General features: G+C 44.0%; 1 protein-coding gene across 1 annotated transcript in view; it reads left to right on the top strand.

The window, feature by feature from the left end:
- The window catches only part of LOC308296776 (cartilage acidic protein 1-like), a gene marked incomplete at both ends in the record, with an annotated part of 104331 nt that overhangs the window by 45636 nt on the left and 42776 nt on the right, over positions 1–15919 (top strand). The window contains one exon of the mRNA XM_080740102.1: positions 9218–9373. Coding sequence (XP_080596228.1) covers positions 9218–9373 — 156 coding nt within the window. The remainder of the gene's footprint in view (positions 1–9217; positions 9374–15919) is intronic.

Consider the following 15919-nt stretch of genomic DNA (forward strand, 5'->3'; position numbering starts at 1 on the left):
AGAAAATCAAATCAAATACAAATCAATCCCTGCACGCACGCACGCACAAACGCACGCACGCACGCACGCACGCACGCACGCACGCACGCACGCACGCACGCACGCACGCACGCACGCACTAGACTAGGCACAGAGCGGTACAGCCGGCATTAGCAGGGATGGCACAACAGGAATTACAATAGATTCCTCTGGACCACATTCACATCCCACTGAGCACTGATAGCTTGGTGCGGCTGCCAAGCTGACATCTACTTTTAATGGCGTAATGCTTTTAAAGAATGTGACAAAACTTAGGCTGCGTCGCGCCGCCTCCTCTCCCCGCACGACTAACGAAGGACGACCGCATCTTTTCCTTACAGCTGAATAAGCTACTTTCTCTTTTCTTTTTCTTCATTTCCTCGTCATCTCCTCCTCTTCCCCTTTGTTTTTCTCCATCTTCTCGTTAACCTCTCCTCTTTCTCCGTCTTCGTTCTAATCCGTTTCCGCCCCCCCCCCCCCCTTCTCGAAGTGACCTTCTGACTTTGCCATCTATCTGAACACGGGGACCAGTTGACAGCCAATTGATGAAGAGACTTTAGCCCCTTCTCCACTGCAGCTTTAGCACCACACCACACCACACCAAATAAAATCTATATTTACCATTACACAAAAGTACCCTTTTCGGTAAGAAACAAATGTACCCTTTTAACTGTGATTATAATACATTATCAATTTTGTATTAGAACTATCCTAATTATACTATAATGGATTATAACTGTGATTATAATACACTATAAAGTATTAATGTATTACTATGATAATTATAATACACTATAATAGTGGTTATTATAACACAATATAATCTATTATCGTGTATTACAACTATATCCTGGTGGTCTAAATGAAAAGTCAGTGAGTGATCAGTCATTACGAAGTGTTTGGCCCTGTTTGGCCTAGCTCAGACCTATACTCTGGAGTGGATACTTTTTAGTATCACGTTTAGTACCACTTTCACGCCACTCTATACCCAGGTCCTTGTAGTGGAAAACCTGGCACAAGTGGGCGGTGTGGAGTGGAGTGGTGTGGTGTTGGGCCATGTCAGTGGAAAAGGGTATTTTTTTGAGGGCTGGCTCATGTAATGGAACGTTCCCATCAGTGTTTTGAGAGCAACGGTGCAAAGGACGCTGAGGCCAATCGTATATAGACAGGGCGGCGGGTGTAGTCAAGCCAAGGTAACTAATGTGTTGGGCCTTATTTACCTATTAACCCATTTAGGCTCGGAAATTATTTTATACTTTAGATATTGAAAAATAGCAGATATACAAGTAGACTTGTAGATCTGCTATTTTTTAGCATCTGGGGGTCCCTGGTAGGGATGGGACGACACGCGATATTATCGTTTATCGTGATAAAAAAAACACTCACGATAATCGTATCGTGGAGATTTAATTTATCGTGATATCGTCCTCCGTCATGCACTGGGATCAATTCACCTTTTATTTGCTGAGCTGCACCACTTAAACCCTCTATAAATAGTAAAAAGGTACTTATAATATACGTACTTGATACAGTCTTTTTTTCCACTCTCTATCAAATGTCTTTGCCAAAAAAAAAAAACATTTGTAGATCTGCTATTTTTTGGCAAATGTTCCGCCCCAGGATAATGGATTTTGATTATCGCGATAATATCGTAAATCGTGATTTATTTTGTCACAATAATCGTGATATGAAATTTTCATATCGTCCCATCCCTAGTCCCTGGAACTAAATATTTTGAGATGGGGGTCCGTGGCCAAATACATATCATTTTGGGGGTCCTTCACATGAAAAGGTTTGAGCACCACTGACACAGAAACAAAGGTTTTTCCCCAAAAACATAGAAGGATTTAGAAGAGTCGAAGACATTTATAGAATCAGGTCAAAATATTCAAAGACTTGCACAGATTTTCAAGGAAAAAGTGCGAGACCCACTGACATAGAAACATGCATTTTTCAAAAAAAAGAAGAAAGAAATGAGGAGACATTTATGGAATCTTGTCAATATATTAAAAGACTTGTTCAAACTGTCCTGATTGTTTTCAGTGCCGTGCTGTGAGCTTGTAGATCTGCTATTTTTTTCAATAGCCATAGCATAAAATAGTCTGTTAAAGTGGTTCAAATCTAACGTGACAGATTTGCGTTGCCGGTCTAAATTGATTAACCCATTTGGGCCTAAGAATTATTGAATGCTTTAACCAGTGAAAAATAGCAGATATACAAGCTTGTAGATCTGCTATTTTTGAAAAAGTCGTGAAAATGTGTGCAAATCTTTGAATATATGTATTTTCAAAGTGAACGGTTGTAACTCAAATTTTGCTTCTGGGTGGTCCCTGGGACTAAATATTTTGAGACGGGGGTCCGTGGCCAAATAAATATCATTGAAAAGGTTTGAGAACCACTGACATAGTAGTCTCTCAAGATCAGACTAACTGAGCTCCAGTTAAGTGAAAAGGACCTTTTCTTTGACGATGGCTAAGCCAGATTGCTGACACAGAAACATAGGTTCTTCCAAAAACCTTAGAAGGATTCAAAAGACACTTATAGAATCGGGTCAAAATTCTAATTTTCACGATTTTTCAAAAATAGCAGATCTACAAGCTCGCAGCGCGGCACTCGGTGCCGCGCTGTGAGCTTGTATATCTGCTATTTTTCAATAGATAAAGCATAAAATATTGCGTCATAATGTGTTCAGGTCTAAATTGCTTAATAGTAACGCCATCAGTCACCAAAAAGCGGGAGGGATAATTACTCATCCTGCCACCACTTCATCTCCCTGTAGTCACCTTGGGAGAGCGATGTCCCGTCCATTATTCTCTTAACCCATTCAGAACGGGTACACATTATTCTGTATTATTATTTTATGCTTTAACTATTGAAAAATTCATTTTTTTTAAATTGGGAAAATTTGAATTTTGACCCGATTCTATAAGTGTCTTTTGAATCCTTCTAAGGTTTTTTGAAAAACCCTATGTTTCTATTGTCAGCAATCTGGCTTAGCCATCGTCAAAGAAAAGGTCCTTTTCACTTAACTGGAGCTCAGTTAGTCTGTTCTTGAGAGACTACCATGTCAGTGGTTCTCAAATGTTTTCATGTGAAGGACCCCCAACATGATATTTATTTGGCCACGGACCCCCATCTCAAAATATCTAGTTCCAGGGACCACCCAGAAGCAAAATTTGAGTTACATATACGTTCGCTTTAAAAATACATATTTTTAAAGATTTGCACACATTTTCACAACGTTTTCAAAAATAGCAGATCTACAAGCTCGCAGCGCGGCACTCGGTGCCGCGCTGTGAGCTTGTATATCTGCTATTTTTCAATAGTCAAAGCATTCAATAATTCTAGGCCTGAATGGGTTAAAAGTGTGACACATCGTGTGACAAAAGTGACATATTGAGACGTCTCTGGCGTGGGACTGATGGATGGTTTGGGTTGCCGATGGCGGACGGACGGGAAATCAGATTGGAAGAAGTTGAAGGTTTTTTTTCCCAGCGAATAAGTGCCTTTTTGGAGGGGAGCTTGATTTATTCGTCGTCGCGCGGCCGCTGTTACTCTTGCCTGGAAATGGCAGATTTTACGTTTTTCGGCGAGCGACGCCGACATACAGTTGCACCGTGTCTTGGCAGTCATGTATATCGGACCAGTTATACCCATATATGGAGACCCCTGGTATCCATATATGGAGATCCATGTACTGTATATTGAGATATATGCTGTGAGAGCCCAAACATGTTTACTCAGTTATTCGTTATGTGAAAGTCCTATGATGTCTATCACATCTGACATCATACATACAATCCCTTTTATGCCCATATATGGAGATCCCTGTCTGTAGAACCAGCCACACAGATATGGGCTGTCTTCCTCCATATATGGCCATTCGCATATGAAGTCCTGTTAGATATGGGCTTAATATTGATGACATCAGGGATCTCCATATATGGGCATAAAAGGGATTCTGTTAAGAGTGGTTCCCACACATTGACCACTGGTCATTGATACGTCCGTACAAGGACAATTGTGTCTGTGGCAAATGTTAGATTTTTAGTTTTTTATTAGAATGATATTGTTCTTATTTTGATCATAATAACCAATTATTGAAAGTGTCCAGGTTATCTCCAGAATATATATGACACTGATTTACTACGACACTATGGCACATTAGGAGTCAGTGGACTAGGACAGACTTTTCAAGGACCACCATAACTCTTAGAGTATTGATTGATTGATTGATTGATTGATTGAAGACTTTATTAAAAGTTTGCATAGGAAAAGGTACAGTTTCATTACAATACTGGGGGGGCATTGGCTCAGGGGTAGAGAAACCGTCATTAGAACATGGAGGGTTCCTGAAGGGTTCCCAGTTCGATCCCGGGCTCCCCCAGAGTTAGTGTGGAAGAGTCCTTGAGCAAGACTCTGAACCCCTAGTTGCCCCCGGTGAGCACAATGCACAATCTCTGTAAAGCGCCTTGGATAAAGGCACAATAAAAATACCACCATTTACCATTTACGGTATACAGTTCACTGATACAAAGTCAACTAACAGGATAAACACCTCAAGAAAGCTTGTTTCAGTTGGGGTCCTTTTTTTTTTTTTTACTCATATGACATTGAATGACAGACAAATAAAACACAGCACTGTGCACGGTACACTCTCAGAGTTACAGAACTTCAACCGCGAAGGTCCCTTGAACACTCTACTACAGGGGTCTTCAACGTTTTCAGGCCGGGGACCCCCAAACTGATGGGGAGATGGAGCAGGGACCCCCTACCACCTGACCTCGTAGGGTGGGGGGGTCAGGGCTACGACATATTTTTTATTTTAAACAACAGCGAGCAGGGTGGGCCGTACCACTACCATTTCTAAACAATGAACATACTACTTATTAACTGAGAACCAATGTCAATAATATCAACAATCTGTCAATTGCATAGTAATCATGTATTCAAGCTATTCAAAATGGATAGAATCATGATTTATTTTTTAACATAAATGTGAAAAAAAAAAAAAAAAAAAAATTGAAATCTTTTTTTTTTTTTTTTTTTTACCAATAATTTTGCGGACCCCCTGCAGTACCTCCGCGGACCCCCTAGGGGTCGCGGACCCCCTGTTGAAGACCCCTGCGTCTACTATAAAGTATATTAGGGCTGGCTCATTATATGTTTGTGTTTCTGGTCATATTATTGTCCGCTCGTTTGCAAAATAGAAATTTGACATAGAAAAATGTCCACTGCAAGCCATTATAGTGATGACCCCAGCATATGGGGTACTGTATATCTCATAGTCACATTAAAACAACACATGCATAGGTAGTAGGTACATGATTGTTGTACAGGACAGGATTATTCACCGCAATTACTATGAATTACACTCTTTACATTGAGCAGCCCCAGTGGGCTCTCTAGGCAGCCCGGAACGCTGCCTGTTCTTGTGCAGGAGCAGGGGTGTCACAAGGGGGGGAAAAGTGGGACTGAGTTACTAGGGCCCAAGGTGGGGGCCCTAATTATTTAATACTTTACCTATTGAAGAATAGCAGATCTACAAGCTCACATTGCGGCACCGAGCTTGTAGATCTGCTATTTTGTGTGTGCAAATCTTTGAACATTTGTATTTTTTAAGCGAACGTTTGCTTCTGGGGGGTCCCTGGAACGAAATATTTTGAGATGGGGGTCCGTGGCCAAATACATATCATTTTGGGGGTCCTTCACATGAAAAAGTTTGAGCACCACTGACATAGAAACATTTGGATTTGAAATATTCAAAGACTTCACGATTTTTCAAAAATAGCAGATATACAAGCTCGCAGCGCGGCACTCGGTGCCGCGCTGCGAACTTGTAGATCTGCTATTTTTCAACAGTTAAAGCACAAAATGTGAGTGAATCCTTGCACCTACTACCCAGGGCCCAGGATTTGGTGCGACACCCCTCACGGGAGGAACGAAGGGAACGCACAGCACAGCGCTGGTTGAACATTACATGGCTGCACGGACATGCTCTTCACACCACTCACCAATGGCAATTCCACTGACAGAAATTAGCCTTGGGTGAAGACTTATTGAAAAATCATTGACTTTTAACTCCGCTAAGTAACTGGCAGTGGCCTTCAAGCTTTTTCCTTCTGCTAGATGAGATTTTTTTCTAACGCCAAATGTGTGCGCTCGCTCGCACGTGCGTGCGCACGCGTGTGTGTATGTGTGTGTGTGTGTGTGTGTGTGTGTGTGCGGGCCGACTCTTGTTGGCCGCGGTGGGAGGCTACGTGTGACGCTTGTTGACATTTACATCAACTAGTCTCATTTGCCTTTTCTGTCCTGTGGTCTGTGGATGCATATCGTCGTTGTCGGGTGGAAACCTCGTATCTCCGAGTTTCACATTTGTTTGGTTCTTTCGCAAAGTAAAGCCCTGCTTCATCGTACAGGGCCGTCATACAAATGTAGTGAAAACAGCAGATCTACAACGCCTCGCGGTGCGAGGCGTTGTGTGCTTGTAGATCGGCTGTTTTCACTAGTTTAAATCATTTTTAAAATGATAAATGCAAAACGAACGGCTTTGGAATTACACGGTTTTCACCCGACAACGACGATATAATGTTCACATACAAGTGTCTGCCTGTGTGTGTGCCTGTGCCCCTGTGTGTGTGTGTGTGTGTGTGTGTGTGTGTGTGTGTGTGTGTGTGTGTGTGTGTGTGTGTGTGTGTGTGTGTGTGTGTGTGTGTGTTGTGTGTGTGTGTGTGTGTGTGTGTGTGTGAGTGATCCTGTGTGTGTGTGTGCCTGCCTGTGCACATGTGTTTGTATTGATTGCGGTGTGTGTGCGCGCGTTCCCGGTGGGGAGCTCATTTGAATGGGTTGTGCAGTCTATTAGCGTGGTTCCGTCTGTGAGCATGTGTCTGCAGGGATCCTACTGATAATGGAGTGTGAAATTAATCTCCAAAGGGATGCTGGGTAGTGGGGGGGGGGGGGGGGGGGGGGGAGCGAGGAGTACAGGGTAGGAACAGGGGGACTTACTGTGTTAGATGAAGGGGCAAAAATAAAGGTTTGGATTGGAAAGAGCCAAACGAGAGAATATGTAATGCTGAAAGAAAAGAGGAGGTATTATCGTCACTGTCAAGGCAGAAACCCGTAACTCCAAGAGTAACGCCAGAGTTTCAAATTTGCATGTTATTTCGTAAATTAAAGCCCACATACGACCGTTACACAAAACTAGTGAAAATAGCAGATCTGCAAGCACTCAACGCCTCGCAGTCGGTGCTTGTAGAGTGGCTTTTTTCACTATTTTAAATGATTTGATGATACAAAACGAACGGTTTTGGACATACAAGGTTTCCACCCGACTGTATGTAACCAGCGAACGGTGTCTTTGCGTACGTAAAATAGACAATGTAAAAATGCCAGTGGGACGCGAACGTCCCCCACTGTTGTTGTCCTGGGGTTTTTTCCACCTCAGTGAAATGTCCGTTTCCATCAGAACTGACTGAAAATATCTTTATACTTGACGTTTAACCACTTGAACCCAGCCAGCATGCCTATTCTGGGGGGAAGGTTCACCAGAATAGCCGTTCTACAAGCTCACAACTTGTAGCTTGTAGATCTGCTATTTTTTGGTGAAGAAAGTTGACCGTTGATGGAAAAAATAACACATAGTACACAAAGTACATTGCGAATCAGGTCTGTTTTACTACGCATAGTGAAGTGATATTGATGAATTCCAAATGCTGAAAGAAAAGAGGAGGTGTTGTACTGTAACCAGTGAACGGTGTCTTATACACAGGGGTGTTGCACCAAATTCTGGGCCCTGGATACAAGGATTCACTGTGGGGGCCCCTGTGCTTTAACTATTGAAAAATGGCAGATATACAGAGCTTGTAGATCTGCTATTTTTGAGAAATCATGAAAATCGTTGAATATTTCAAATCCTTCTAAGGTTTTTTCTTTTTAAACCTATGTTTTGATGTCAGTGGAGCTCAAACCTTTTCATGCGCAGGATGGTATGTATTTGGCCACGGACCCCCATCTCAAAATATTTAGTTCCAGGGACCCCCCCCAGAAGCAAAATTTGAGTTACAAATGTTCGCTTAAAAAATACATATATTCAAAGATTTGCACACATTTTCACGACTTTTCAAAAATAGCAGATCTACAAGCTCGCAGCGCGGCACTCGGTGCCGCGCTGTGAGCTTGTATATCTGCTATTTTTCAATAGCTAAAGTATAAAATAATTAAGGCCCCTCCAACACCTTGGGCCCTGGTAACTCAGTCCCACTTTCCTACCCCTTGGGACGCCCCTGTGTGTACATAAATATAGACCATGTAAAAATGCCAGCGGGACAACAGTGGTCCCCTGCTGTCGTCGTTGTCCTGGGCTTCTGGTGGCTCTGATACCGTGAAGGTTGAAGAGTCAGATTACAGTACATAATGGAGAGAATAGATCAATATAGATGGACTGATCAATCGGTCAATAGATGTATGAGATGCGATGAGACGCAGTAGTGATGGATACTAATTAGGGGTGTAACGATATAGTAACTGAAGAGAGGGGTCTAATTACTTTACCGTTCCAAGCTACTCTTGGGTCTATCAATCATAAATGTGTGTAATATCTGTGTTCAGGTCAAGGTGCGCGTTTGTCCATAATGTTGAAATATAATGTCCATTATATTTGCTAGAGAATCACAGTGTATACTTATTTATATCCATGATAGATCTTCCCTTAAAAGACCTGCACGATTGACACGGTTAACATAGATTTAATTTCTTTGGCGAAAATAGGACCAAAGTAGAACTCCAATAATAAACCATATTTTTATTGGCAAAAGGGCCTTTCTGTGTGGAGTTTTGCATGTTCTCCCCGTGTCCCCTAGGGTAGATACCCTCACAAAAAAACATGAAGTAATCCTGGTCTCTATACTGCCTCCTCCTGGCCAGCCGGGGGCGCCTGACGGAGGGGAAAGGAACTGGTTGGAATAACGTGTTCCTTCCACGCGCACCCCCCCCCCCCCCTCCCTGTCAGGTGAAAAGAAGCGGCTTGGACTCCTCATGCATAGAAGGAAGCAATGAGGTCAGTGCGTTGCTCTCCCCAGGTTGGCAGAGGGAGTGTAGCGCCCAGGATGACATTAGACAATTGACACAGGGTGAAAATGGGTTACAAAATCGTGGGATAAAAATTGTATTAATGAAGTATTTTTATGCCATGTCTCTCCAGGCACGGGCCGCTACGCCATCTACATCGCCAACTACGCCAGCGGCAGCGTGGGACCGCACGCCCTCATCGAGATGGATGAGGCTGCCAGCGACCTGTCCCAGGGCGTCATCGCCCTGTCCAACGTGGCCGAGCAGGCCGGAGTCAACAAGTTCACCGGTGGGTCGGCGGCGCTCGCACGCTCGCTACGGCTGAACGATCGAGTGGCGGAGTGCTTGTCGTGCAGTGTGTGTGTGTGCTTGTCGTGCAGTGTGTGTGTGTGTGTGTGTGTGTGTGTGTGTGTTCTCTCGTGTCTGCACAGAGCGACAGGGAGAGAGGGAGGGAGGGAAAGAGAGAGAGAGAGAGAGAGAGAGTGAAGGAACGTCAGCCTCCGAGAAGGAAGGTCAATATGACCACGTGTGTTTTTCGATCATGCCGGGGCTCATCATGGTGTTAACACGTTTAGACCCCGGAATTATTATTTTATGCTTTAGCTATGAAAAATAGCAGATATACAAAGCTCACAGCGTGGTGCCGGGCTGTGAGCTTGTAGATCTGCTACTTTTGAAAGATTGTGAAAATGTGTGCAAATCTTCCTCGAATCTAATCATTTTCAAAAGTAAACTAAAAGTAAAATCTTTGCTATACTGGGGGGGTCCTGAACAACATATTTTCAGATGGGGGGGGGGGGGGGGGGTCCGCGGCCAAATACATGTAATTTTGGGGGCTCCTTGACATGAAAAAGTTTGAGAACACTGATTTTGAGGAAGGATTTTAGAGAAGACATTTATAGAATCGAGTCAAATTCAAAGACTTTTCAAACATTTTCAAAAATGGCAGATCTACAAGCTTGCAGCCGCGCAGTGAGCTTGTAGATCTGCTATTTTTCAATAGTTAAAGCCATGAAACAAGTGGTGAAAATCTAATGTAACAAAGATGCATTCTCGGTCTCGATGGCTTAATGGAGAACACAGCAGAGAACCACCAGACAGACGCCTGAGCCTTGATTTACACTCGAGAGGTGGAGAGGGGCATAATATGAACCCTGTACCCCTGAGAGGTGGAGAGGTGGAAAGGGGCATAATATGAACCCTGTACCCCTGGATAGAGAGGTGGAGAGGGGCATAATATGAACCCTGTACCCCTAGGTGGAGAGGGGCATAATATGAACCCTGTACCCCTAGATGGAGAGGTGGAGAGGGGGCATAATATGAACCCTGTACCCCTAGATGGAGAGGTGGAGAGGGTATAATATGAACCCTGTACCCCTGGATGGAGAGGTGGAGAGGGGCATAATATGAACCCTGTACCCCTGGATGGAGACTGATATACATGTATATGGAGCTCCTGGGAAAAAGCCAGAAAAAGAGAAAGAGAAGTGAAGTGCTGGAACAGTGGTTTTCAACTCTTTCATGTCAAGTTCCATTAATTATTCTACATTTGAGCCACGGACGTCCATTTGATTAGATTTAGTCTCTCAGATCCAAAGACTTATAATATTTTGTTATCGTTTGCATAAGATTTGTCACATTGATCAAAATAACAATTCTTCTACATTCTCTAATTGTGACTAGACTTCTTGTAAATGAAGTAACGCAGTTAAATGATGATAAACAATAATGCGTAAAATGAGGGTCCATTTGGTTTCATTTACACTCTCTCATTTGTTAGTTATAATACTGCTGATGACCCAAAAGAAGTGGAGTGTGGAGTCGATGGGATGAGCAGAACGGCCCACTACGGACGGGCACGGCATTAGTCGAGACTCGAGAATTATTATGGGACGCTGCCCCACACACACACATGCAGGCACGCACACGCACACGCACACACACACTAACATCCCACCACAAGTGTGTGAAACATTCTGGCCATTCAGGCTATACGGCGGCAAGATCATTTTATATTCTGCACAGATCAGCCAATCTAAAGAAAAAAGAAGAAGAAAAAAATCTGACACGGTTTGTAATAGAACATGAATGGAAGCATGATATAATCATTAGTTGATTCACTGCTGAATCTGCTTGACTTGAACAGACCAGTGTTTGGAGGGGAGGGGAGGGGAGGGGAGGGGAGGGGAGGGGAGGGGAGGGGGAGTGGGTGGGTGGGGTGCCTTTTCATATGAAACAGTGCCAGGGGCGTCACAAGGGGGGGAAAGTGGGACCGAGTTTCTTGGACCCAAGGTGAAGGGGCCCTAATTATTATTAAATTAAATAGCAGATTTACAAGCACAGTGCCGCAATGTGAGCTTGTAGATCTGCTATTTTTGAAAAGTCGTGAAAATCTGCGAAAAATATTATTTTTTAAGCGAACATTTGCAAATTTTGCTCCAGGGGGGTCCTGGAACGTTTTGAGATGGCGGTACGTGGCCAAATACATATCATTTTGGGGGTCCTTCACTTGAGCACCACTGACATAGAAACAGGTTTTTCCAAAAAAAAAAAAAAAACCCTTAGAAGGAAATATTGAAAGACTTTTTCAAAAATAGCAAAACATTTTTTTCTTTTTCAAAATAGCAGATCTACAAGCTCGCTGTGAGCTTGTAGATCTGCTATTTTTCAATGGTTAAAGCACAAAATAAATGGGTTTAAACCGCCTCCCCCTATGAAGAACATTCATGGGGGGCCCCGCAGTGAATCCTTGTACCCAGGGCCCAGCATTAATTTGGTTGTGACACCCCTGACGGTGGCTCCAGCTAGATGGGGCCCCCCCTGGCTATCCCACTAGCAGGCGTTGTGGTGTGACGCGCTGCTGCCTGCGGAGGCAGTGTAATGATAGATGCCATCTCTGGCCCATTGAGCTGCATGGTCCACGCTGATCTATGGGAGCTCCGTCCTTCCCTCTCTGCCTCCTCATGACTTTGACTGGAGTAAACAGCTGACAGGGCCGAAAGAGCCCGGCTAATACCCCTCTGACACCCCCTCTCTGCGCCCCCCTCCTTGTTCTAGCACAGTGGTTCTCTCTCAACCAGTGGTCCGGGGGGACCACCGGTGGTCCTTGAGGGAATTTAGAAGACAGTTACTATACGTATAAGGGGCACGGTGGCTGTCGCCTCACAGCTAGAAGGTCCTGGGTTCGATTCCCGCGGGCGCTGGTGGCGTGTTCCCTCCTCCACGTCATCAGTGCCCACTGCCCACACCCTAGGTGGGGTTGGCGAAAGGGCTTTTCTGTGTTGAGTTTGCATATTCTTCTCCCAATGTCTCCTAGGGTCGGGAGCCTCACAAACATATGCAGTAATCCTGGTCTCAATAATGCCTCCCCCTGGCCAGCCGGGGCGCCTGATGGAGGGGAAAGGAACTGGTTGGAATAACGTGTTCCTTCCATGCGCTACGTCCAAACCGGGGAAATCCCCCCTGTCAGGTGAAAAGAAACAACTTGGACTCCTCATGCATAGAAGGAGGCATGAGGTCAGTCCGTTGTCTCCCCAGGCGCGGCAGTGGGTGAGCAGAGCCCAGGATTACATAGGCAATTGGGACTGGGTGAAAATGGGTTACAAACTCGTAGGATAAAAATTATATAAAAAAAAAAAAAACTCTTTCTCCATTCAAGTGGATGGTAAGATACAGATAAAAAAATATCTGTCACAGGGCCTTTAGTGTTGAAGTGTCCTTGAGCAAGACTCTGAACCCCTAGTTGCTCCGCTGCGCATGGTTTCCTCTGCCATTGGTGTATGAATGTGTGTGTGAATGGGTGAATGTAATGAATGTGTGTGAATGGGTGAATGTAATGAATATGTGTGTGAATGGGTGAATGTAATGAATGTGTGTGTGAATGGGTGAATGTAATGAATGTGTGTGAATGGGTGAATGTAATGAATGTGTGTGTGAATGGGTGAATGTAATGAATGTGTGTGAATGGGTGAATGTAATGAATATGTGTGTGAATGGGTGAATGTAATGAATGTGTGTGTGAATGGGTGAATGTAATGAATGTGTGTGAATGGGTGAATGTAATGAATGTGTGTGTGAATGGGTGAATGTGATGCACAATCTATGTAAAGCGCCTTGGATAAAGGCGCAATATAAATGCACCATTTACCATTTTTACCAATAATGCGTAATGCGTTCCAGTTCAGGGAAATCAGAATTGTAGGACGCCGTCATAGCCACTAGGGGGCAAGAGACAGCCAGCCAGCCAGTCGGCAGGTGCGGGAATGAATGACTTACAGTGTGAGTGATATACTGTATATGTATTTGTCATCATTCTCCCATTAATCAGCGCAGAGGGACACGTGGTGAGAGTTGTGTATCTGATGGCTACATGTCTCAGGGAGAGGAGAGGAGGGGCGCGGGGGGGGGGGGGGGGGGGGGGGGGGGGGAGTTTTATGGCGGGGAGGCTGGCAGTGTTTGCGTCGGGCCTGACGGATCAGGGCGGTAAATCAGGTGACCCCCCCCCACCCCCTCCTACACACACACACACACACACACACACACACACACACACACACACACACACACACCCCGCGCTGACTCTGCATACTGGAGATCCAATCATAAGCAGCTCAACTCCATCATTAGACTTTTACTAGTGTCCGGTGCCGCTACGATGCTGGCACTGCTACTGCGCAAGGAGGAACTTAACGGAGAATCTGGTAGAGCGGCTGCAGGCACGCAAATGGAAAGGAGAAGACTTTAACCATTTAAATCCTATCTACTGTACATGTACTGTAGTTGACCAGAGTCCTCCAGAGCAGGGGTTCTCAACCTGTGGGTCGGGGACCCCCAGGGGGGGGTCCCCAAATTATGTTGGGGACGGTCCCCAGATGATTAACTCAATGTGCAACATTGTTTTCTCACTCAACAGTAAACAAACCAACATACATTTTAAGTGAATAGAGGGTATCTGCACATTTCTAAAGTGACAATTTAAAGACTTTTTAACACCTCTAAAGTGACAAATATTAGAGGCTGAAATTGTGAAAATAGCAGATCTACATGCTCACAACGCCTCACGTTGCGAGGCGTTGTGAGCATGTAGATCTGCTATTTTCACAATAGAACCGTGTTATATAAAATGTAATGCCTCAACTCTTAGTGCTCGTCAGGGTTGGGGGGTCCCCAGTTAAAATATAATTATTTTGGGGGTCACGGCCTGAAAGGGTTGAGAACCACTGCTCCAGAGGCCCCGTCCTTTTTCCCTCTACACCAAATTTGTCGATCTGCACGCGATGGAAAGACAACTTAAACTCTTTGTCCCCCAGGGGTATACATAATATATACACTACTAGGCACACTCCTCTTTATTCTCCACTACACCTTAAAGGGATATTCCATTTGGTCGATTTATCGTCTACTCAGGCTTTTGTGAACACCCTGGACAGATTGTAATTTGCTTGATTCAATATTTAGATATTTGATATTAATTTTATCAGTTAAAAGTTATCGAAAAAACACGGCCAGCTCACATTTAGTGCCCTTACTTTGAAGGGATGAGGGGGTGCATATGTGACTTTATTTTTTTCAACCTTACCCCGGATCTAGTGTAGAAGCTGGGTTTCTTGGTGGCACTCGGTAGAAAGCCACCATGCAAGCGCTATTTTTCCGTGATAAATGCCAGCCTTGGGATCAAAATGTATTTTTTCGGGTAAATGAGGCTTCTTCTATTGCGGAACAGACAGCCCGGACCCCAGGGTGAGGAGAAAGAACTTTACTGTATTTACAGTATATATCCCGAGCCAACCCGGTGTGACGGAGAGAGTCGCAGCCCTAGCCTTGAAGCCTCAAAAAGTCTAGTATCTCCCTCGTCTCATAGGGATATCCCTTTGGAGTAATGGTTAAGATGTCTCACGCGGGAGGCCCGGGTTCGAAGCCCGGGTGGGGAGGTCTGATTCACCTCCGTTACACCGGGATAGGCACTTTATGCAGCCTATTCTTTATGCACCCTATTCTGCCCGGGTATCAGTGTTGATTTCGTCGACTAAAACTATGACGAAAAATGTTTGTCGACTGTGTTTTTTTCACTGACGAAAACGAAATAAAAACTAAATAAATACTAAGCTGTGGTGACTAAAACTAAGATATATTGACAATTTCGTCAACAAAATAAAAACTAGACTAAAACGTTAGGGAGGGACTAGTGGAGAAGAGAGTCATTTTATGTTTGGTTGCTCTCAAGTGTTGCGTGCTGAAAATAGCCGATCTACAAGCTCACAACGCGTCGCGCTGCGACGCGTTGTGAGCTTTGCTATATTGCTGCTATTTTCAGCACACAACCAAGTGTAAAATCAGTCATTACGATGCCATCAAGGCCTGCCAAAATACATTTTAGTCGACTAAATCAACTGTAGATTTAGTCGCCTAAAATCTTATATTTAGTCGACTAAAATTAGACTAAAACTAAAACTTTTCAGGTGACTAAATTATGACTAAAACTAAATGACATTTTATTCAAAAGACTGACTAAAACTACATCAACATTTGCTGTCAAAAACAACACTGCCGGGTATACCCGGGATGGCCACTCAATGAGTCACTAGAAAAGTCCCTAGAAAAAAAGACAGGGTGTTTTTTATGAATCTATCATGGTTAAAATGGAGTTTGAAGTTACAACGGGTTTGTGTAGGAATGGGCCCTGGATGGGTAGTGTCTGATAAAATGAATATCAAATATGTAAATATTGAATCAAGCAAATTACAATCTGTCCAGGGTGTTCACAAAAGCCTGAGTAGACGATAAACTGACCAAAAGTTTAGTTCAAAGTGGAATACCTTTAATCTCTTGTAGTCAA

This window comes from Nannobrachium achirus, assembly GCF_963921795.1.
Source record: "Nannobrachium achirus genome assembly, chromosome: 13".
NCBI classification, from domain to species: Eukaryota; Metazoa; Chordata; class Actinopteri; order Myctophiformes; family Myctophidae; genus Nannobrachium; species Nannobrachium achirus.